The sequence below is a fragment of the Rhinolophus ferrumequinum genome, chromosome 12, assembly GCF_004115265.2.
Source record: "Rhinolophus ferrumequinum isolate MPI-CBG mRhiFer1 chromosome 12, mRhiFer1_v1.p, whole genome shotgun sequence".
Taxonomy (NCBI): domain Eukaryota; kingdom Metazoa; phylum Chordata; class Mammalia; order Chiroptera; family Rhinolophidae; genus Rhinolophus; species Rhinolophus ferrumequinum.
Window position 1 is genome coordinate 64,875,235 of NC_046295.1, and position 23,492 is coordinate 64,898,726.

General features: G+C 44.3%; 1 protein-coding gene across 1 annotated transcript; it reads right to left on the minus strand.

Moving 5' to 3' along the window:
• Positions 1-1,685: 1,685 nt before the first annotated feature.
• Positions 1,686-11,247, minus strand: SLC46A2 (solute carrier family 46 member 2). The gene is made up of 4 exons (XM_033122163.1): positions 9,920-11,247; positions 8,424-8,507; positions 7,896-8,052; positions 1,686-2,370 (listed from the first exon to the last, which is right to left on the minus strand). The coding sequence occupies exons 1-4, from the start codon at positions 11,052-11,054 to the stop codon at positions 2,313-2,315; spliced, it is 1,434 nt and encodes a 477-aa protein (XP_032978054.1). The 5' UTR covers positions 11,055-11,247; the 3' UTR covers positions 1,686-2,312.
• Positions 11,248-23,492: the final 12,245 nt, after the last annotated feature.

Here is a 23,492-nt window from a genome sequence, read left to right on the forward strand (position 1 = left end):
AGGATATTTTTCTAGATGTTGAGAGCAAGCTTTTCAAGAGCAGGAAAGAAGAGGCCAATGATTAGATTCATTCAGGCTGGGAAACTGGTCAGGAACTGGGGTGGGAGGCAAGGAGTCAAGAGAAATGAACATACTGGTGAGAGTTTCGATAAGAGCATGGCCTTGAACTTATCTTCCCCATGGCACCTTCTGCATTTCTGTTACTTGTCTGAGTGAGGGGCTCTACCTTCTTCCTGATTGCCTGAAACCCAAATCTGAGTCATTCTTGCCTCCATCAACTTAACCTCTCCAGTCCATCCATCACCAGTTGCTGATGACCTCTAGCTTCCAAACATTACTCCAAGTGCACCTACTTTTCTCCATCCTCATAGCTTCTTACCCAATGTCAGTCCTCCATCATCCTTCACCTGGGTTACTGGAGGGGTCTCTTGTCTCCTTTCTGCAAGGCTTGCTCCTTCCTCTACCAGTTTATCCTCAGTGCTGCCAGAGTGCTCTATCTAAGATACGGAGGTAAGCATTCCATATTCCTGCTTAAAACCTTTCAATAGCTACCCCCATTCCTCTAGAGAGAAATTTTTCTAAAGGCTCAGTATTACATCGTTCCTCCTGACCGCCCCAGTCTCATCTCTCAGTTCCATCCTCCTGGTATCTCTCCCTCTCACCCTCCCTGTTTGCTCCCCTCACACTGAATTCCTTTATCTTCTGAAATTCTCACCCCTGCGCCTTCCCAAATGTTGTTCCGTCTGCCTGAAATGTCCAACTTCTGGCCTTGGTAACTCCTTATCCTTTCAGTCTTAATCATATGCCACTTCTGAGAAGCCCTCCCTCTCTCCTAAATCTGGATTATATGCTCCCTTATATTAGCATTGATTATAGGACACATCAGTGCCTGCTGTTCTGTCTGCTCCACCCACTCGACAACACGCTCTTTTAGGGCAGAAGCAGTCATCTCCTCGCTATACCGCAGCACCTAGCATGGTGCTGGGACCTAAGTATATGTGCCAATAAACTTTTGTTCGTGTCCTGCAAGGGAATCAGAGATACAGACCTTCTGAGCCCAAATGCTCTGAGATTTAAATGCATTCTCTAGCTTTGAGTTTTTTTGTTTGTTTGTTTGTTTGTTTTTGTTTTTTTTAGTCTCTAGTTTATTCATTTGTAAAATGGGAATAAAGTTAGTGTAATATTACATAGTAGTCTTGTAAAAGTCAAATTAGTTATGGCAAACTCCTGGACTCATTTTATATAATAATCAAAAGCATAACTCAATGTTAGTATTGGATTGATTAAATTCTTATTAGTATAGTTGCTATTATACTAACATTATAAAACTATTAGCAAAACTATTAGCAAAACATTAACATTAGCAAAACTATTTCATTGTGAATGAATTTTACTCCAGGATAAAATGCCATGTCTGTCGTTATAGAGGGAATCTTACCTGGGAAAGAATGAGTCACACACATACTATGAATGTTGATTTTACTAGGAGGTGAGTCTGCTAGTTTTATGTATGTATGTAAAATAGGCAGTAAAAATACCTCAAAATAAAATGGGTCTTAGCATATTTCCTCTCTTTTTGCCCATCAACACCACTCACTTTGGGAGGTATAGTTGACTGAAAGTATTCAATTGAATATTTCATTAAAGAAAAAGTCTTTTGATATTTGCTTCTTAAAAACAGAAACAGTGACAACAAAACTACCCTGAAGCCAAGAAAGAGCCTGAGCTCTAAGTCCCTTCTGACTGTTCACAGCTACCAGGGACTCAGGAAGAAAGCCAGCTTTTTTCCCAAGGTTTTATTTTTATTTAAAAAGTATTGACTGATGTTCACAGCAGGCAGGTTTTACATCCCTTCCACATTCTCCTCATGTTGTTGAAAATGCGTGCCTTGGTTTGAGTTCTCACATGGGACTCCGAGCGCCGCAGCCAGGTGACTATTTAGCCATACTTTGGAGTCCACAAGACAATTTCTGGAAGAAAGGTATCTGTTGTCTGACGCCCTTTACAGTATCAGGTATGGCTGTGCATGCAGCTTGCATGTAAACCTGAAAGTTCACACTCTACTGCCTGCAGAACCTAACCTCTGCCTAACGGACATCTGAAAGCTGAGAAATTTCTTCCATCACCAGGAAAATGCTTTTCCCCACCCACCAGAGATGCCTGAGCCAGAGAAGGTCATTCTGAGGCTGACTGGCTGGAACTCGGGTTTCTTGGGCAGTGGGTCGCTTTGGTCATCAGTTCCTGGTCCCTTCCTTTGTCTTCAGAGGGGCCTGGCCATTGCTGGTGTTTTCAGCTCCTGCAGGTCAGCGCTTTCATTTCTCTGTGATGTCTGCACATTTCAACCATGAGTCTTGTTTATAGGCCACAATGCTGTAAGAATTGATAAGAGAGAATTACAAGAGAAGAGCTGGAACAGGGCAAGCTGTGCTCTAGCCACTTCTATCACTAATAGACTGAGAGGCTCTCTCCCTTAGGGCATTAGAATGCTGTGCTGAGTGGAGAGAGATAGGCCAAGGGAGTTTCTCTCATCCCAGGCTCATTCCAGTCATGTAACATGAGCCCTATGCACCTACATTTTCCTTTTCCTGGAATCTCTTTCCATCTTTCTTCTGCCTAAGGATCAACTCCCGCGTGTATCTCAAGATTGGCTAATCCCAAACACAATTAGCTGCTCATTTTCTGCCTTTCCAGAGCCCCTTTATTTCTTCCATAAATCGTTACATGGTTTAAAAATATTTGTAGGTGAATGAATTATAGGAATTAGGAGCTCTGAGTTGAAGTCTTGGATCTGTGTGACTTTTGGTAGGTCCTTCAACCTCTGGAGCTCTCTGTTTTCTCATCTGTTTGAGCGCTCAGGTTCTAAGGTTCCTCAGGTTCTCGGGTTCTAAGCTCTTCCTGATGGATACACAATACCTGGAGCTGCTGCATGGGGTATGAGCTGAAACCCAAAACTTCTAAGGGAAATGTTTGTGGAAACTTCCAAACACTCTGATTTCCCACCTTTCATGAGCCCCAGGGTACTACAGGGAGGAGCACTTACTGTACTTAAAACACAACTCGTTGTATTGCAAAACTAACAAGAGGAGAGCAAAGACTTTGGAGGCAGCCGGCCCAGGACCATGGGAACCCTGGTTGCAGCCCTGACTCCACAGCTGAACCCTGCTATGGACCACTATAGCCCAGCACCATGGTGATGGCCAGCCCCTCACTTCAAGGTCAGCCAATAGGCAGCCCTGGGATGTGGGTGGTCAGCTGTGCTGCTTAGTAGGTGCCACACCCTTCTGACAGATCATTCATTCATTAAGCAAGTGCTTTCTGAGTATTTCTTTCATGCCAGGCTCTGCTGGACGCACAGGATACTGTGGTGAGCCAGTCATGGTCCCTGCAAAGAGCCTGCAGTCTAGTGGGCAAGCCCATGAAACAATCGCTAAATAAGCAACTGTCATTCTATGAAGAAAAAGTATAGGAAGCGTGGGGAGCCTATAATGGAAGGATCTCATTTAGATTGAGAAGGAGATTCTCTCAAATTTTCTTTGTGAAAATGGTGGTTAAGACCACAATGAATTGGGTTAAGAAAGACATGTGGGTGAAGAAGGAGAAGAGCATGAGGGGAGGCTACTGGGGCTGAAGCAGAGTGGGGAGGGTGATTAGTGACAGGAACAGGAGGCCAGCGAGGTTTGCAAGACTAGATTATGCAGGACCTTGTGGTCCATGGTAAGATGTTTGGGTTTTATCCTAAGAGCAGAGAAAGCCAAGTGCAGAACTTTGAGCAGGACATGATGTGATCTGATTTACCCTTCAAGGAAATTGCTCTGGCCACCTGGTGCAGAGAAGATGGGAGAGGAACAAGAGTAGATAATGGGGAGAATGGCTCAGAGGCTAACCTAATCATCCAAGTGCTTTGGATTAGGCGTGGTAGCAAAAAGATAAAAAGAAAAGGATGAATTTGAGGCATATTTTGCAGGTAGAATCAATGAGGCCTAATGGATTGGAGGTGGGGGAGGAAGAAGAAGGAGGACATTGGTGATTTTATGATTTCTACCCTGGGTGAGTCGTGGTGCTACTTAATGAGATGGGAAAGACTGGTGGGAGAGCAGACATAGGAGGACATTAAGAACCCAATTTTGGAAATTGAAATGATAATTTGAAGTTTTGAAAGTCCTTTGGATTACTCAGAGAATATGAAGTGAGAAGACAACCCAGAGCAGAGCCCCAAAGAAGTCTTCCATTTGGAGGCTTGTGGAGAAGAAGTGATCATAGAGGTAGGAGAAAAACTGGGACAGGGAGGTGTTGAGAAAGCCAAGTATGGTGACAAGTGCCCCCCAAAGAAAGAATGACGCACAGTGTTGGGGGCCATTGAGAAACCATGTGAGGTGAGGACTGCAGTGAGTCCACTGGATTCAGCTTTGAAGAAGTCCTATCTTCCTTAGTCTGAGTGCAGGGGTGGAGTTGAGCAGGGACATCAGACCGTAGTGGGTTGAAAAGTGAATGGAAGATGAGGATGTGAGACAACATGTGCACACCAGCCTTTGGAGAACTCGGCTATAAAGAGGAGCAGGCAGGGTGGGGTGGGCGAGGCGGTAGGGCAGGGAGTGGCAAGGAGGGTGGTAGATTGTGTCAGTGCTGGTAGGAAGAATTCAGGAGAGAGCAGCTAATTAGTGCAGTGAGCTTTCTAAGGAGATGGGAGAGGTGGCACCCAGATACCCAGTGACTTTTCTAAGAAGCGATGTCATGTAGTGGATAAGAAAGGCTGCCTGGGTTCAAATCCTGTCTCTGCCATAATTAGCTGTGTAACCTTTGGCAAGTCATGTAATACCTTAGAGTTTTAGAGTCGTTTCCTCATCTGCAAAATGGGGATAATAACAGGAATTACCTCAGAGGACTGTTTAAGAAGATCAGTTAAAATGTATAAACTATTTAAAGTAGTGCCTTGCACATATTAAGGACTGTTTAAGTGTTTGCAATTATTTTCATTTAAAAAAAGGAGGAGGGAAGGGGAAGAATAGGATGGGTGCAAATGAACAGAGGGGAAGAGGAGGCCATTCCACTCTGATGGCTTCTGTTTATGAAGCTGAGCACGTGCGTGTTGGGTGGTGAGTGTGCGGCAGATAGGCAGAGGCAGACATTTATTTCCTCAGCATCTCCCCGTTGCATATAAAGAAGAGCAAGCAGGAGAGGGCAGGTCCTCATAGTAACGTGAAATCAGCTCGCTTTGGTCCCAGGAAGTGCTGGGACTAAAGTCCCGTCTTACAAATAGGCTGTTAGCAGCTGTGGGACCTCTCCTCCCAGCATCCTGCCCTCCATGGCCGCCTCTGCTCCCCTGCTCTGGCATGACTTGCTAGATGTTTATGTTTTTGGAATGTAGCTTTTCTTTCTGCAGTCAGGGAGTTCTACTGGTCTTTCCTGTTGATCTTACTTAGTTATTAATGGTGGAGCCTTGGCATCTTCTAGCTGTAAGAATTTTTCAGGATCTCATTTATTTAGTGACTTCGTGAAAGGGAAAGGCAATGGAAACATTCCCTTTACACCAGAGTTTCTCAATCTACATTCGAATAACCTGGAGGGCTTTTAAAAATTCCTGTGCCCAGGCTGCACCCCAGATCAATGGAATCAGAATCTCTGGGGATGGGATTCCAACATCAGTAATTTTTAAATCTGTCCAAGTGATTCGAGTGTACAGTGAGCAAAGGAAGCGATTTTGCACATGGGTCTCTCTGTTGCTAAATGTCTACAAAAGAGGGAAACAATTAGCAACTACTGAAGCACCTCCTTCATATAAGCACTCAATTATTTACTTAATTGGTTCAAGATTCTACCCCTGCTTCTGTGATATAAGATCATGATGACCATGCACGGCCTAATCAAGATTTTGTGCACAGGATGTATGACTGTGTCCAAGTGCACATGACAAGTGCATTGGGGTGAAATGTCAAGGGCAGCACAGCTGCTTCATGTGCCCTAAAGTCTCTTAACAAAGGCAAGACATCCTACTTAGCACACACATGAAGCAATGAAACTAAAAAGGAGCCAGCTATTGTATTTTCTTTCTCATTGCTTTCATTTGTCAGTTTCTATCTCTAGCTTTGACACACATGGACTACTAGTCAGACTTGTTTTCTTTCTTCCTTTTTTTTTTTATGGCTTTTGTTTATTTGTTTAGGTTAAAGAGACTATTGCAACCAACTGCCAATCAAATAGGACTGGATCACTTCAAAGGGACACATTACTCTCTTGGACAAGAGCTGGGGCTCCTGAGAAATTTGCATTGCATGCGAGGTCTAGCTAAGCCCCACCCATTCAGCCAGGGCTCACATGAAACCCAGCACACGAAAAGGCCTAAGGGCTGGGGAGTTTGAGAACAGGTCTGGTTCCATCCTACACCTTGAGAAAATGAGAACTGGGCCATGAGGACACTAGTGGTCATGGCTGCTGTTTGCACAAATTCTCTAAGCTGTTTGCTCTTCATAGCTTCTTAACTGTGAAATAAAGCAAACAGCCTTAATGACTAATGGTTCCTGTCTCAGAAGGCCCAATTTTCTAGGCGAGCAGTGGCCTGTATTGTGATGTGATGTGAGAATTCAAGAAAGGGCCTTACCAGCATCCACTGCCCACTTCTTTCAGCTGACTTTAATTATTTACTACTCTGCTGCCTATGATACCACCATTACAGATATGTACAGCTCTCATGTGCTCCTGGGTAGGTCCCTTTAAAATGCAAGTCTATATCAAATCCCTTGCACCTTTTTGTGGAAGGATTTATTGTATTCCTTTTTCCTCTGGTGGGATTGATACAAGCATGAGAGAACCTCACTTTAAGGGGAGGTGGTAAAAGGACCTAAATGGTCGGTCCAAGCTGTGCTGCCTAATATGTAGCTACTAGTCACACTGGCTACCAAACACTTGAAATGTGACTGGTCCAAATGGAGAAGTGCTGTTAGCATAAAATCCATACCAGACTTCAAAGACTCAGTAAAGAAAAAAAAAAAAAGAAAATCTCATTGATTAATTTTGTAAATTGACTACATGTTAAAATGGTAGTTTGGATATAGTGGGTTAAATAAAATGTTGCTATAATTAATTTCACAGGGGTATGTGGCAGCTGTGCAAGTGGCACACATTTGTTACTTTTATCATTTTTAAATGTGACTACTAGAAATTTTTAAATCACATATATGGCTTGCACGTGTGGCTCGCTCTGTATTTTCATTGGACAGGGCTGGTCAAAGACCAAACTATTCCATGTGGTCCAGTTTGGTGATAACCTAGGTTGGTGCTCTAGCCGTGGGACTGGAGTGCCTCTCCCTTGCTTTTCCAGCTTTTCTCTTGCCTGTTTATTCCCAGACTCGAGTGTTCGTTTTACAAATGAGAATTTGTAAATTCCCCCAAAGTCATCAAGGGAATTGCCCAAGTCCTACGGAGAGCTCACTCAGTCCAGTAGCCGTGAGATTTCAGGGGCACTGAGCACAGAGGCTGCCAGGTACCAAGCCCTCAGAGGGTACTAAAGAGAACAAGTACTTGGAAGTGAGGTGGGATGACTCACCGAAAGGAAGCTAAACAAAAGAAGTCGGAAAAGTTTAAGAGGATTTCAAATCACAGCCTCTCATTACAAGGAAGTAGATGAGGTTCCTATAAATAAATTGTATTACAAAACTGCCAGGAAGTGAGCCAGCTGGTTGGGGCCCTCTGTTCATTACTTATGACTTTGGGAATTCCCAAATGATTAGTTTGGGGGTAACAATGGGACATTTTCTTTGTGACAGAACCTACTGAGAACCCACTGAAAATAAATAATGCTTTATGGTATTATTTGGAGACAACTGGAGATGGTCCAACTGTCCTTGACCTACGTAAGCCCTAGGGCCCAGCCCAAACAGCAGACACTGTTCCTGTCTTACCCAATTGGGATGATGGCCACGAAGGAGAGGAAGGAGGAGAGAGCAAAGCAGGTCCCGACGAACTTTTCCATGGTGAGCTGATAGAGCTCGTTATACAGTGTAGATGTCACCACCCACGTCACTGTCAGGGACAGCTGCAGGACGACAAACACCTTTCCTGTGGGAGGAACAGAGGTTACCAAGATGTACTGCTGTCCCTTCTATGTTCCCAGCTAGTTGAGACTCTGGGGAGCTCTCGGGAGACCCCTCGCCCTTCCCTGGCTCATTTCACCAAGACTCCTGCCTCCATCCAGTTGGATCTACCTGCGACCTGTGGATGGCAGTGTCTTCCTTTTACTGTGGCTTTTCAGTGACCGACTTTCTAAGTCTTTCCCATTTTCACTGGATGGACACCAGTGTGTTCCTAGAGTATTTGAGATTGCTTCTAGAACTCTCTTGTGTGCCTCTGCAAGCCTGACCCCTGTGCCTCAAGCCGAACAGCTCTAAAATAGCCAGGCAGAGAACCTCAGAGAGATGCCTTTTACTCACCGTAAGAGGAGTCCTTTATGAGTTTGGACATTGCTGACCGGATGGTTGTGACAGGGATGAGAGCAAACAGCATGATGACTCGAGCTGGAAAGAAATCACACAAGAACACTCCTCACTATAGCTCATATAACCTTGGCCAAGGAGTAAATTAGAATAAAGCAAAAGTCTCACTGAGAATCCCCTCTCCCCAAATCTCCTACATGATTTTCCCTGGAAGAAACGGTTTCTCTGCTGGCAGACTCGTGCCTTCCCTGGGGCACGCTGTCCCTGAGCTCTGATGGAGCTATAGAAGCTGTAGATCCATCTGAAAGGTGACAAGGCACAGTTGGTATGATGATAGATGGTGAAAAGTGTATTCATTGGCAGTTAGTTGGTTTCTAGGGAAGTGGAGCTGATATCACTGAAGTGACTTGAAACTCCTCTCCTTGCCTCCCAAGAGAGAGGTGTCTGCCCTTGCCATTCATGAACACTGCTGGGAGACAGTCCCAGGAGCTTTGGAAAACTACATCCAGAAATGTGTGCCACTTGCACAGCTGCCGCATACCCCTCCGTCCCTCAGGCTCCATTCATTATCCCGATGTGGTGTGTGTGTGAGGGAGGGGGGGTTAGAGGTGGTGAGAAGGGAAGGGGAGAGGTGTACTCTGGCCTTTGCATATGGCCTGTTTAACTGGGAGCTGGCCAAAGGTAATCTTGCCATTTTGTTGGATGCTTTTATGAGGTGTGTGACCTCAGCCAGGGGACAGCTTCTAGTAATCGTCTAGTTCTTTCTAATACGTTAGCCACTCAAGTGTGGCTATTTTAATTAATACGAAATAAAATTTAAAACTCTGTTCTTTAGTTGCACTAGCCACATTTCAGGTGCTCCATAGCCACACGTGGCTAGTGGCTTCTGTATTGGACCAAACAGATACAGAACGCTTCTCTCATTATAGAAAGTTCTCTTTGGAGCATTGGTCTAGAGCTCTCTGCGTGCGGTTGTCTGAGCTGTGTCCTCACATGGAATCTTCATTCTCCTTCCTTGAGGGAATTTGTTGTATTGGTTGGGGAAGGCATTTATGGAGAGTTTTTATTCAGTTTTAAAAAACCCTTAGTTGGCCTGAAATGATTTTAATTAAGGGACTTTTTCAGTTGGATTACTTAATGTTTTAAAATTGGGGAGAAGAAACCCAACCGCATCCTGATGCCTCTTCTACTGGCTCCAGGCACCACTGACCACCCCTCCCTTGACCTCCTGGGGCCATGGCCATCACTCTGGTAGCATTTTAATAGGCTACCAGATAACACTAAGCATGCAGATAAAGACAGATAACACAAAGCATAACACAACACAGATAAACTCAAGTGCTCATAACCCTGTCTCCCTTGAACCTTCTAGGTAGCAGGTCTAATGCCTGGTGCTGAGCTTGGACACCTAGACCACGGCATTCCGGGTGTCAGCTCTATGACTCGGGACCCACAGTGTCCTTGTCCTGCCTCCCCCAGAATGCCAGACTCACCAATGTAGAACATGTATGTCTCTTTCACAAAAGCCAGGAGGAGGGCTCCCAACCCAAAGGAGACCATCCCAATCATGATCATGCTGGTGTCCTGGAAGCAGCGGGAGAAGACCAGGACGCCCAGAAAACTGGTGATGAAGATGATGTACCCTGCCGCCATACCATAGCCCACCTGCACTTGGTTCCAACTGAGAGGCTCCCTGAGCACAAAAAGGGGCATCACTTCCACTGTGCCCACCACTGCCAGGTCGTAGATGATGGCACCTGCAAAGAGCAGGGCAATAATGGTTTTTTGGGGCTTTGCTTTCCCAGGAGATAGAGGGCGCCCCACCACACTCTGCTTGTCGGGCTGATCAGGGTCCAGGGTGCGATATGTGCCAGTCGTGCCAGACACTGTATCCATGGTGGGGAGAGTCTTGCTGGGCGTGGCCACCGACTCCGGTACCTTCAGGACCACGAGGCTGTAGAAAAGGGCAAAAGCGGCACAGCTCACGCTGCAGGCTGTCAGCACCAGGCCCTGTCCAGAATGCCCAGATAACTGCTTAAAGAGATGCCCGGAGACCATGCTCCCGCAGAATCCCGCCAAGCCCAGGATCAGGTCAATAAAGATGAGGCGTAGGGAGCGGCGGCCTTCAGAGGAGCTGAGGGATCCCAGGGCTATAACGCCTGACCAGTACGCGGAGAAGCCGCCGCACAGCCCGTTCAGCGCCGTGGCCCAGTACATGACCTCCACGGGCCAGTCCCACAGCACCTTGAACAGCAGCCCGAGTCGGCAGAGCAGGATACCCAGCAGGGCCACGCAGACGGAGATCTTGCGGTGGTAACGGTCACTGAGCCAGGCCAGGCCGTAGGCAGACAGCAGGGGCGACAAGCCTGCCACGAGGTTGTAGATTATGTAGAAATTGGAGATGGCTTTCTGCTGTTGGTCCTCCAGAGCCCCCCGTGGTGACGGGCTGATGCTGTGGTTGGAGGAGTTTCCGGCCCCAGGCCCGAAGGACGCTTTTACTACCAGGAGGAGCCCCGCGTCGAAGAGGGAGCCGGCCACCTGGGTGGAGGCCACTATTGGCTCAACCCAGGTCCTCATGTGGAGGCGAGGCAGGGGGCCCCTGCACGGGCAGGTGGTCTCGGGGCCCATGTGGTCTCTCTGATGGAGGATGGAGGGGCTTACTCGCTGGCCGCTGCTCCAGGGAGCCCGGGCTCAGTCCCAGAGCACGAGTGTGAGCTGTGTGTCTGGGTGCGCGCGGGAGAAGGGCTAGCGGAGCCGGGCGCTGGGCGCGTGTGACAGCAGCCAGCCCAGCAGCCAAGCGACCTCCCTGGCCCCGGCCACTCCTCCCCAGCTAGAAAAGAGCGCACTCCGCCCCCGCCCCCACCCACGCCCTCACCGGTGGAGTAAGGCTGGTGGCAGCCCAGGGCAGCCAGGAGCGGGAGAGCGCAAGCAAGGCGAGTGTTGGCCCCCTGTGTCCCCACCCTCTGGCCGCCGCGTCATGCTGCTTCGGCAAGCGCGTCCGCCTGACCAGCGGCAGATTTCCCCACAGCCAGGCGTGCCTGGACCTCCCGCAGGCCCCTGGGCATCTTCCTCTGCTCCTGTCACTGCATAGGCTCTCTCTCTCTCTCTCTCTCTCTCTCTCTCTCTCTCTCTCTCTCTCTCTCTCTCTCTCTCTCTCTCACACACACACACACACACACACACACACACACACACACACTCCACCAGGCAGGGAGCAAAATTCCGATGTCCTTGGAAGGCAGGTTTAGGCGAGGGGTGGGGCGCCTAGGATTCTGCCTGGGATCAGTGCTGGTGTGTGAGGTTTTATTTGTTGGGTGTAAAAGTAACCGGGACCCGTGTATGTGCTGGGTAGCACAGACACTGAGAGAAGTAAAAACTCAGGAGTGCTAATATCTCTTTGAGATCCTGATTTCAATTCTTTTGGATAAATACCCAGCAGTAGGATGCTGGGTCATATGGTAATTCTACTTTTAATTTTTTGGAGAACCTCTGTACTGTTTTCATAGAAGCTGCACATTTTGCATTCCTATCAACAGTGCACAAGGGTTCCAACTTCTCACATCCTCGCCAACACTTACTTTCTTCCCTCCCTCTTCCTTCCTTCCTTCTCTCTCTCTCTCTCTCTCTCTCTCTCTCTCTCTCTCTCTCTCTCTCTGTCTCTCTCTGTCTTCCCTTCTCTTCCCCTTCCTTCCTTCTCTCTCTCTCTTCCTCTTCCCTTCCCTTTCCTTCCTCCCTCCCTTCCTTCCCTTCTTCTTCCTTCCTTCTCTCCCTCCCTCCCTCCTTTTCTCCCTCCCTCGCTTCCTTCTTTCTTTCATTTTTTTTGAGAATAGCCATTCTCACAGCTGTGAGGTAATATGTTATTGTGTTTTGATTTGCATTCCCCTGAGGATTAGTGATGTTGACTATCTTTTCATATGCTTGTTGGCCATTTTTATGTCTTCTTTGGAGAAATGTCTATTCAAGTCCTTAGACTATTTTTCAATCAGGCTATTAATTTTGCTTTTGTTTTACAACTTAATTATAGGAGTTCCTTAGATATTTTGGAGATTAATCCCTTAACAGACATATAGTGTGCAATATTTTCTCCCATTCTGTAGGTTACCTTTTCACTCTGTTGATTGTTTCCTTTGCTGTGTAGGAGCTTTTTAGTTTGATGTAGTTCCACTTGTTTATTTTCAGGAAACAACTTAAATGTCCATTGGCAGTTGAATGAATAATGTGGTGTATACATATAATTGAATACTATCCAGCCTTTAAAAAGAAGGATATCCTGCAATTTGTGACAACATAGATGAACTTCGAGGGAATTATGCTAAGTGAAATAAGGTAGTTATAAAAAAAGACAAATATGGCATGATTTGACTTATATGAGGTATCTAAAATAGTCACACTCATAGAATCAAAGAGTGAAATGGTGGTTGTCAGGGGCTGGGGTAGGCGAGGGGGAAATGGGGAATTGCTAATCTAAAAGCGTGAAGTGTCAGTTAAGCTAAATGAATAAGCTGTAGAAATCTGCTGTACAACATTGTACCGTAGTCAGCACTAATGTATTGTACAAATTTGTTAAAAGGGAAGCTCTCATGTTAAGTGTTCTTACCACAATTAAAAAAACAAACAAAAAACCCTAAATAAACAAAACCTCAGAGCAGCTAGGCTCAGCCCTTCCTCTAAGCTGTAGGCCTCGTGGAGGAGAGTCCTGCTTCAAGCACCTGTATTGTCCCGGAGCCATCATGGGCCCCAGTGTGGGCCCCAGCCTCCAACCCCAAGGCCAAGGAAAAGAAGGGGAGGTTCTGCCAGCCGTAGACGTCCCTCCAGATGATGGAACTGGGCTCTGGCAGGCAGAAGATCCCACCGGAAAGAATGGAGTCGTCAGTGTCATCTGCTCCTGAATATGGTCCTCAGGACCCTTTCTCCTTCTTCAAGGTTGCTCTTCTTCCATCCCATGGGCTCACTGCCTTGGGCTGGGCTAAGACCTCTGCTTCCCAGGCTGCCTTGCTTCCTCCTTTAAGTACACACTTTTGCAAAGAGGACCAGGGTGATGGTGGTACAGGGGCAAAAATGCTCATGCCCAGGGATGGAGTCAAAATATACAACTTCTGGGCTGGCCCGGTGGCTCAGGCGGTTGGAGCTCCGTGCTCCTAACTCCGAAGGCTGCCGGTTTGATTCCCACATGGGCCAGTGGGCTCTCAACCACAAGGTTGCCAGTTCAATTCCTCGAGTCCCACAAGGGATGGTGGGCAGCACCCCCTGCAACTAAGATTGAACACGGCACCTTGAGCTGAGCTGCCGCTGAGCTCCCGGATGGCTCAGTTGGCTGGAGTGCATCCTCTCAACCACAAGGTTTCAGGTTCGACTCCCGCAAGGGATGGTGGGCTGCACCCCCTGCAACTAGCAACGGCAATTAGACCTAGAGCTGAACTGTGCCCCCCACAACTAAGACTGAAAGGACAACAACTTGACTTGGAAAAAAGTCCTAGAATTGCAACTTGTTCCCCAATAAAGTCCTGTTCCCCCTTCCCCAATAAAATCTTTAAAAAAATATACAACTTCTCTCCCTGTCTGTTCAATCCTAACACAGCCATGGCAGCATAGATAGGCAAGAACCCAACGTCAGCCATGGCAGCATAGATAGGCAAGAATCCAACGTCACACAGGGGAAACTCAAGTCTGTAGGGAGAGTTTAGAAAGCTAAATGGATAATGTACTTTTTGATGTAGAAACTAAACTCTAAATGATTTTCTGTAGATATGTGTCCTTTAGGTAGTTTTTACGTGAGCTATAATCTTCTCTACCCCTCCATGTCACTGCTTAGCCCCCTGTGTCCAGGCCCAGACAACTCTGCCTTCTGCAAAGAGAAAGACTCACTTAGTCTCCCTCTTCAAGTTGTGCCCTTTTTAGCTGACCTGGCAATTCCCTCAAAGCTTCCTCACTTCCTTCTTCCTCCCCCTCACCAAGGCCCACTTTGGGAGGTGCTGGTTTCACTCAACCCGTGCCTGGCTCTCCCACTCCATTCCTAACCCTGTTTTTCCAGAGGCTGCAGCAAAGCAGTCCAACCAGCCTGTTCCTGTGAGGGACGAGGCTCCAAGGGAAGGGTGGGTTATGGGGAAAGGTGGTATTCGGCAATCAGATGCTGCCCTGAGAACAACAGCCTGAACAGTATGTCTATTCTTAGGGCTGCAGCCTCTAGAGGGCAGCTTTTATCTTATCTGGGAGGGTCCGTGGTATCTCAATGCTTCCCATCCTCTTGTGAAACCAGGAATATTTGAGGGGCCTCTGAGAGATTCACACAAGCCATAAGACAGGTCTAGTGGAAGTGGGTCATCATGCTGTTAGCCAACCCTGGAACCCTCCAGGCTTGGGACCTGAATCCTCTGACCCAGAAATTAACTAGCCCCAGGGCAGTCGGTATCTCTCCCAGTGTAGACTACTCTGGTTTGGATTATATTTTCATCATGTCCTCACTACTTCCTCCATCTCTAAATGCAGGTCCCAGCTAAGTTAATGCCTGGCCATCCTCTCTGCTAGCAGGGTACCAGCAGGGCATAGCCCTTGAGCCAAGTTAAACCCTGACCCTGCCGCTTTAGTCTCTGTCTCTAAGCTGGCTTTATTAAAGTACAACAGTTAAACCTTCTCATCTTTTACGTTGATAAAGCCGTGCTAGTTAAGGAGAAAGAAACTAAAAAAAAAAAAAAAAGTTTTAAAGGAGCAACTAACATTTACAGAGCTCTTACTATGTACTAAGCACTTTACATAAATTAATTTAATCCTCCCAAGAAATCTACAAGCTACTATAACATCTCATTTTATGGGTGGAGAAACTGAGGCCAGAGAGGTTAAGTAATTTGCACAAGATCATATAACTAGTAAATTGGGGAGCCAGTATTTGGCACCAGTCTTTGAAAGCCTGTAACTATGGGGAATTTTATTTGAGGGTGTCCTTTCAATCAACATAGGAATGTAGAGAAGAGTAAAAACACCTTAGTCATTTTGAAATTATTATTGATCAACAACGTATTGCATAAACGGAGAGAAGCAAGGAGTGGATGGATGTTTGTTTATTGAATGTATATCCCAGGCACTTTATAATCAAGTAGGAAACTCTTTTATTGTTTTAAGAGATGGCCCCAAAATTCAATTTAGAAAGGAAAAGTCTTTGTTTGGGGTGGGGAAACAAAATCAGTTAGAAGGTGAAATCCCCAGGCTTGGATTGCAGCTGTGGAGGAAGCTCCGGAGAGAGAGGGTGTAGAAAGTCTGTTCTGAGTCAAAGAGAGGAACTTGTCTGGCGTTCTGGAAGGGAGGGGTGGGAGAGAAAGCAGAGGAGGGAGAAGGGAGTGAGAGAGGGAAAGAGATGTGGGGAGGAGGGGGGCTATAGTTGGGAAGGGCCAGGACAGTAACCGTGGGCGTCAGGGTGGTCAGGGCGGTTTCAGAAGGACAGGGAATGTCTGATAAGGATTTCAAACAGCTTTCTATGTCCTGTGTGGATCCGAATCCTTCCAGAGACCTCTCCCTGCCTCCTCAGTGCTTTAGAAAAGTCTGCTCATGAATGGTTTGTGTACAAGGAATTTTTTGGTTTTCATTTTGGTGGAAGTCAGTGAAGCCGCTGTGATTATTCGTGCCTGGGTTGACAGAATGCTGAGCAGAGATCACGAGGAAACAGGTGGAAGAGGAGACCACAAGACACAAGCATTTGTCAAAATCGTAAATGGGCTTAGGACTTTCACAGGCTATAGACTTGGGGAGTGAAGCCATCTAACCCAGAGTCTGAGGCCCAGAGAGACCCTCGCCACTGAGGTGCAAGCGGCACTAATTGAGAAAGGTGTCATTCTTTTTATCGTTACTATTGTAGGGGCTGGGTGAGCCTTTCCCCAAGGCACTGCAAGCAAGGGCAATAAGATGCCCTCCAAAATATAAATACATAATTGAACAAAGCAAAGATGCACAAACTCATTGTAGGAGACAGAGACAAACCTTGTCAGTGAGCACTTCTTTTGAGGGTTTTCCAATGGCTGGTCCATCGCTTACATGCAAGATGCAGCTCAGCTTGTCTGATTGCAAGCAATCTTTTAGTTATGATTTTCCTCCCCAAAAATAGTTGCACTCGAGGATAAAATGTGATAGCTACTTGAGTGCTCCAAATAATTTCTTATGGCAAATTAATAAGCTGGCATTCTGATTTATCTATCTGCCTTTCTAGTTTGGTTAACGTGAGCCTGTATCTAAGAAATGGCTTCCCTCTCCCTGTGCTAATGAAATGAAGTTTTGTTTGTTTGTTTGTTTGTTTGTTTATTCTGTCAGGCTGAGAGTTAGGCCCCATCTGTAATAAATTTATCAAAATAATGAATGTTATGTATGGGAGATTGTTTCATAGTCCATTCCCCCTTGAGGTAGCACCCTAACGTTGCTCAATTTTATAGATGTGGAACCTGAGACTTAGGGTAGCTAAATAATTTGCACAAGGTTTACACAGAGCCAGGATTCAAATCTAGGTTTGTTTGACTTCTGAGTCTGCTATTTTCACAATGCTCCATTTTTGCCGTAATTGAACAGAAGATATACAGTTTAAAAAGGCATTTGTTTGTTGAATACTTTCCATCAAATATTGTGAGCCTAACCCTAAGGTATTTTCAAATTCAGTGGTTCATTTGTTTATTCATTCATCATCTCTCATCTACTATCCATCCATTCACCCATCTGTCCATCCATCTATTTACAAGAATATTTTGAGTATCAGGACCATTGGTAGGTACCAGGGATAAAATATCATTTGCCCTCAAAGATCTTTCAGTCTGAAGAGTTATCAAAAGGTACTTGTACTGACACTCCAAGTTCTGTTTTACACGTGAAGTCACTGATGCCAGGCCAATGCCTCTTCTTGCATCAAAGACTGATTTTGTGGGATTCCTAAGCGCTGCTACCAACTTCAATAACCTCATGAACAACCTGCTCAACACTGTAGAAGAAAGACACCTGTCTTTTTTGCTGGCTGGCATACATTGACTCTTCCAGTCACAACACCCCATTTGTCCTTTGGTGAACCATCCTCCAAGTGGATATACAACTCAGGTCTGGCCTACCACAGCAATGTGTCCTTGTGATTGCAGTGATTGGTTCAGAGATGGGAATGTGACCCAAATTTGGACCAGTCAGAATGAGGCCCAGGACTTAGGCTTACTTAGGGAAGAAATACTTATTCTTTTCTGCTCTTATTGGACTGGTGAGGATGAAAGCCTGGAGTTGCTGGCAGCTGTTTTGCTACCACGAGAGGGGAGCTTACCTGAGATCGGAGCCCATACAGAGGACAGCTGAGCTGAAAGAGGGAGAGTCCAGATCTGATGGCATCATAAGAGCTGTGCCTGAAGCTAAACTATCTCTCAATTTTTTTAATAACAAAGTTTCTGCATTACTTTTTTTAAAGTTTGATTTGGGTTTTCTATCAATTGCAAATGAAAGAGATTTGATGGAGTCAAACCCAAGGTCTTTCATCTCTAGTGACTTCCGCCCTCGTTCCAAACACCCTTGGATCCTGGATGTGATCATCAGCTGCAGCTGTGCCACCTCCAAAGTCATTAATTCAAATCTCTCACTCTCTGATTACAGCCTCCTCTCCTTCTATGTTACTTGTTCAACTATTTACACTTCAATGATTCTTTGATTTTACCAGGACCCATGTACCCTATACTAATGAATGATTTTCCAAGCCAGTAGCTGTTTTCTTTCTTCTCTTCTTCTATTATCTAAATTAGATTTTATGGTACATCATTTCAACAACATCCTTTTCAATAGATCAAACTCTCTGGTTCTCCTATCTTTTCAATGTATGTCAACCTTGGAAGAACCCAGGTATCTTCCGGCCTTCAGGTACCTGACGATTGTTGGGAGAAGTCTCACAATAGGGCAGATTTTAAAGTTTTCTCTCCCCCCCTTCTTCTGCCTCCTCCCTCAACCCCCCCTCCAGTTCAAGCCATTGTTTCTCAGTCTAGTTGTGTAAGATGCAGCTCAATAGGGCAAATTTTAACTATAAATTTACAAATTCCAATCGCAAATGAGCCCTCAAAACTATCCAGCAGTCCTATGTTTCTCCAGCCAACTCTCACTCTTTAACTCTCCAAAATTACAAGTTCAGAAATTTGCTGTTCCCTTCAAACTTTCAAACTCTTCTACTATTTTCTATTTTATTTCCAGCTCTATCATATCACTAAAATGGATTTCCTGATGTCATCAGTAATTCCATGTGATTAAGTCTAATGGGACAAAAATAAATCTAATGGACATTTTCAGTCCTCATCCTACTTGACTCTGAGCAACCTTTGAGAGTTTTGACCTCTTTCCTAAACCATTGAGAGTTTATTCCATTGTTTTGGCAACACCACACCTCCTGGCTTATCTCCTTTCTCTCTCATCCCTCCTCTCATCTTTGGAAACTCCTCAAACTCTAACCAGTCTTTAAAGTTAGAATTCACATGACTTAGTCATAGGCTTTCTTCTCAATCTCTTCTCTAAACAATCTCATCTACACATATATAGTTTCAGCTACCATTTATATATAGATGACTCATGTCTCCAATCCAGATCCTTCTTTGAGCTCCAGACCCACATATCAACTACCTACTTTGATATCTACCTACTTGATATCTTTTTTACCTCATAGTTTCCTTTTCCCACCCCCATTATAGTTTTTCCCTATCGTTGTGAATAGCACTACCATTTAACTGGATGTATAAGCTAGAAACATATCTTTGATCTCTTCCTCCCTCTTGCCTTCTTTACACAATTCCTTCCCAAATCATGTTTATTTAACCTCTTAAATATTTTGGAATCCATTCACTTTTTTCCATTTTCAAAGCAGCGCCCTCATTCAAAGTATCATTTTCTCTTGCTTAGCCCAAACCATCGACTACTAATTGTTTTATCTGAATCCATCTTCATTCCTCTCTAGTGCTGAAACAAAATTTACCTTTTCAAAATACACATCCTATTCCAAAGCCAAATCCTCTTACGATGGTCTGCCAGTCTTACATAGTCTGGTCCGTGTCTACCTTTCCACCTTCATCATGTCCCGTACTCCTTTTTGTTGTCTCTACTCCAACTATATTGGCTTTCTGTTTCTTAAATGTCCTTTGCTCCTCCTACCTCAGGCCTTTGCTCATGCTAGTCCTTCTATTTACAATTGGCTAAAGTCGTTTTTGCCTAGTGAGCGTCTGCTTATCCTTTGGGTCACAGGTCACGTGCTACTCCCTCAGGAAAGCATTCCATGACTTTTCTAAGTCATTCCACCCCATCCCCATTATAGGGTTCCTTGGCACCACATGATTCTTCTTCTTGTCAAAATTGCAATTTTCATATTTGTTTTGGTGATAAATTTGATTCATGTGTTGACGAAAAAGGGGCCACACATTAAACCTGACAAGCTCGGGGAGGCCACAATGGCGGGCCTCACAAACTCAAAGACTGAAAGTCACCACATAGGATGGTCTGAACATAAAAATTTCTAACTAAAAGCAGGTCATGGCCGGTAGTCACATCCCAGGCTTGTAGCTTCGTTGACAAAGGTCAGTCTTTACAGTATGTGAGCCTGTCTGTTGTCTTTGTGCATAGAAGATAACATACCTTTGAAATGTCAGAGTCATCTCCTTTTCCAGAACCCTGAGGGCACAACCATAGCACCAGAGCACAGACCACAGAATCCCTCATTGTTATCTTGTTCCCCGAATACCATCTCTGTGCTGTAAATGTTAATTATTAACAATCCTGCACCCACCAATGTAAAAGAAGTATGTGTCTTTCCATTTTACCTTTTATCCCACACTAGAGATTTCCCCACTTTGATTTCTCTCACCAACTTAATCTATTCCCAATGGATTTCATATAATCCTCCATACAACTCCTGCTTTGATTCTAATGTATAAAATAAGCTGCCAAACTGCCATTCTTCAGAGCGTTTTCTCAATTTGTTGAGATTTCTGCTTCCTGACAATTGTCATCCATTTGGTTCAAACAAACTCATAAAAATTCCCTACAGGTTTGGACATTTCTTAAGTCGACAGTGTCTTTTGGTGACATTAGACTGTAAACTCAATGCGGGCTCAGACCCTATTTTGGTTGACATCAAATCCCCAGAGCCCAACACATTGTCTGGCGCTTAGAAGGCATGTAATCAAAAAAAAAAAAAAAAAAAAAAAAAAGGCATATAATCAATATTGGTTAAATAGTGAATAAAGATCATATTATATTCCATTGTCTGGGGAACCCATGGGTTTAGCCTTTCAGAGATAGAAAAGTTAAATGTCAGTCATTATTTAGACCAGCCTTCTAAAGAACCTGAGGCCCCAAATCCACAGTTAGTAAGAACGAGTCTTCAAATTCTGTGATTCAGACCTCCCATCATACCACTCTCCCTCCCATCCAGCAGTGATGACACTAAATTAAGCCCTCTGACATCTTAACATGGATTTGCAGTGGACTAGCACATGACCGTGGGTCTAGGTTTAACTCACTGGTACCTTTGGGAGACTCTCAGCCTCATCAGTACTACACTTTGGACAAATTGTCACCACTAAATAAAACCTACAAAGGTGAACTCAGAACCCTGCTATTCTTCCAAGCCCTGATTTATTGAAAGCTTTGCGGCCAGTAGGGCTAGATGCAGAGCTAGGAGCTACAGCCCATATTTTCTGTCTCATCACCTTCTGACATCTAATATAATATACCAGGTCACGTTTTTGGCAAAGGAGGCTTTGAAGTCACATTAATCTCAGCTAACCAGCCCTCCTGGTCATCCTTGGCCAAGACATAGCAACTCTTAACATACACACATCTGTGCCTCTCACTCTCTCCTCAAAAGCGAATTCCACCACTCAGGAGCTTCACCACAGGGATTCTCTAGCACGAAAGATCCCCACTGTCAGCAGCTGATGGAGACTTGATGTTCCCTAATTAAGGGAGTGGGGACTCTGAGCTACACTCCTTTCCCAACATGTGATCAGCTACCTCAAAGTGAAAGTCTCCACAATGTTAAAAAAATTAAGAAATGAAAATAAAGTTCCTGTTCCTCAAAAAAAAAAAAAGTTTCTTTTCCTGAGTACTTAAAGAGGCATTGTCTCAAAAACCACACTGTGTATGTAATTTGGGGAGGACAAAAGATGGGGAAAGGGGCATTATTCCTGCTATTTTAAAATTCCTGACTCAGTATTTACTTGTCTGCACTGTTATTTTATTGGTCAAATTTTGCTTTATGAAACAGGAAAAGTAGATCTTGGAGAGACATGGCTGGTACAGGCCAGGAAACACCTCTGTAATGAGCTAAATCAAGTTAGTCACCTAATCACTTTCTGATCACAGGGAGTGAAAGTGTTTGGAAAACACAAACCCTGCAGAAAAAGCTTGACCTAGTCCAGAGGAAGAAAAGAAACAGTCAAAGTTATTTCCCACATGTAAATATTGCCCAACTTGTAGAACCACCGAGGGCCAAGGTGAAAACAAGATACACCTGCTTCCCCTTCCAGAAATCAAGTTAATGTTTTGAAGATTTAGGTTGAGTCATAATATATCTGGGCTAGAGTATGTTCCACATCACTTCCCTTGAATGAGGGAAGAGAACAATGCCATCTCTTCCGACTGGCTTTGGGACTTCTCTGTTTCATGGAGTTCACCTCCAATCTGATTCTATCTGCTCAGCGTCTTCCAAATGTTTCTTGATGGTTCTGGTTCACCAATGGCATGTGTCCTGTTTGCCTTTGGTTCAGTGGAGTTATTCCTCACTTATTCATATTCCCTTTGCATTCATAATATTTTGAGAGGTAAGAGAGGTAATACATATATATCCCCACCGTCTTGAGATAAAAGCCATATTATATCTTGAAGTATCTAGGCTTTTATATAATTTAGTTTATGGCTCATTTGTGTAAACCTGTATTTGTGATTACAATACCTAACTCCTGAATCCAGAAATTAAAACCATGAAATAATGTAATCTATTGCACTGATATTTAGTGCATGTAAAATTGCATTCTTTTGGCTAATCACTTAAAAAATATGGTACAAAATATATTCTGTTGATTATGGGGTAGCAATTCTTGTCATGATTTTCTATAAACATTGTTAGATGGTGACATAAAAATATATAGAATGGCAGATAGCTTTCATGCTAGATTTTTTTCTAATAATAAATAAAAGTAAATGCCATTTCTAAGGTGGAAATATGTTTTAAATAAAATAATATTTTCTGAGTATAAAATTGTAAAAATAAATGTAAAACTACAGACAAGTTCTGAAGAAAAAAAAACCCAATCTGACAGGGAGACATAACCATTGTTAATATTCCAGCACTTTGTCTTTAAATTTAAAACGTTTTTCCTTGTTTACTATATCAAAAGAATTTTCCCATGTTATGAAATGACTATTTGAAATTCTTGACTGAATATGGAGTAAAATGTAAAATGCTCAATAGTTCATAGAACTGAGATGGTAAACTCATTTTATTTAAACTGATACATTTTTAAAACTGTCTTAGTTCTTACTTGATAATATTCTGACAACTAATGAAGTTATAGAAGGCATGTGTATTATTCATGATGGGCTTTGTTATACTGTGGTAACAAATAATCCTCAATCTTAGTGACTTAAAATGACCAAGATTTACTTCTGTCTCAGGCTGATATCTTTCATGGGTTGGCAGCGGGCTTCTGCTCCCTGCAATCACTCAGGGACCCAAGTTGATGGCACCACCATCAATTCAAGCATTTCTGGTCACCTTTTAAAGAGAGCTCTAAAGACTCATACTGGCAATTACATGCCTGGTCCAGGAAGTGACATCTACCACTTCTACGTAAAACTCATCGTCAATTGGACTTCAAATTAGCAGTTTTTGTGCTGCAAAGAACTCCATCAAGAAAGTGAAAAGACAACCCACAGAATGAGAGAAAATATTTGCAAATCATATATCTAATAAGGGACTTGTATGTAGAATATAAGAAGAACACTTACAACTCAATAATAAAACAATAGATGACCCAGTTTAAAAATGGGCAAAGAATATGAATAGACATTTGTCCAGAGAACATATACAAG

Excerpts from the sequence above, each read along its gene's own strand:
- SLC46A2 (XM_033122163.1), bottom strand. The coding sequence starts at position 11,054 with ATGGGCCCCGAGACCACCTGCCCGTGCAGGGGCCCCCTGCCTCGCCTC. Across the intron at positions 8,508-9,919 it reads GACATACATGTTCTACATTG|CTCGAGTCATCATGCTGTTT; the intron begins GTGAGTCTGGCA and ends ATTTCTTTCCAG. Across the intron at positions 2,371-7,895 it reads GTGGCCATCATCCCAATTGG|CATTGTGGCCTATAAACAAG; the intron begins GTAAGACAGGAA and ends CAATTCTTACAG.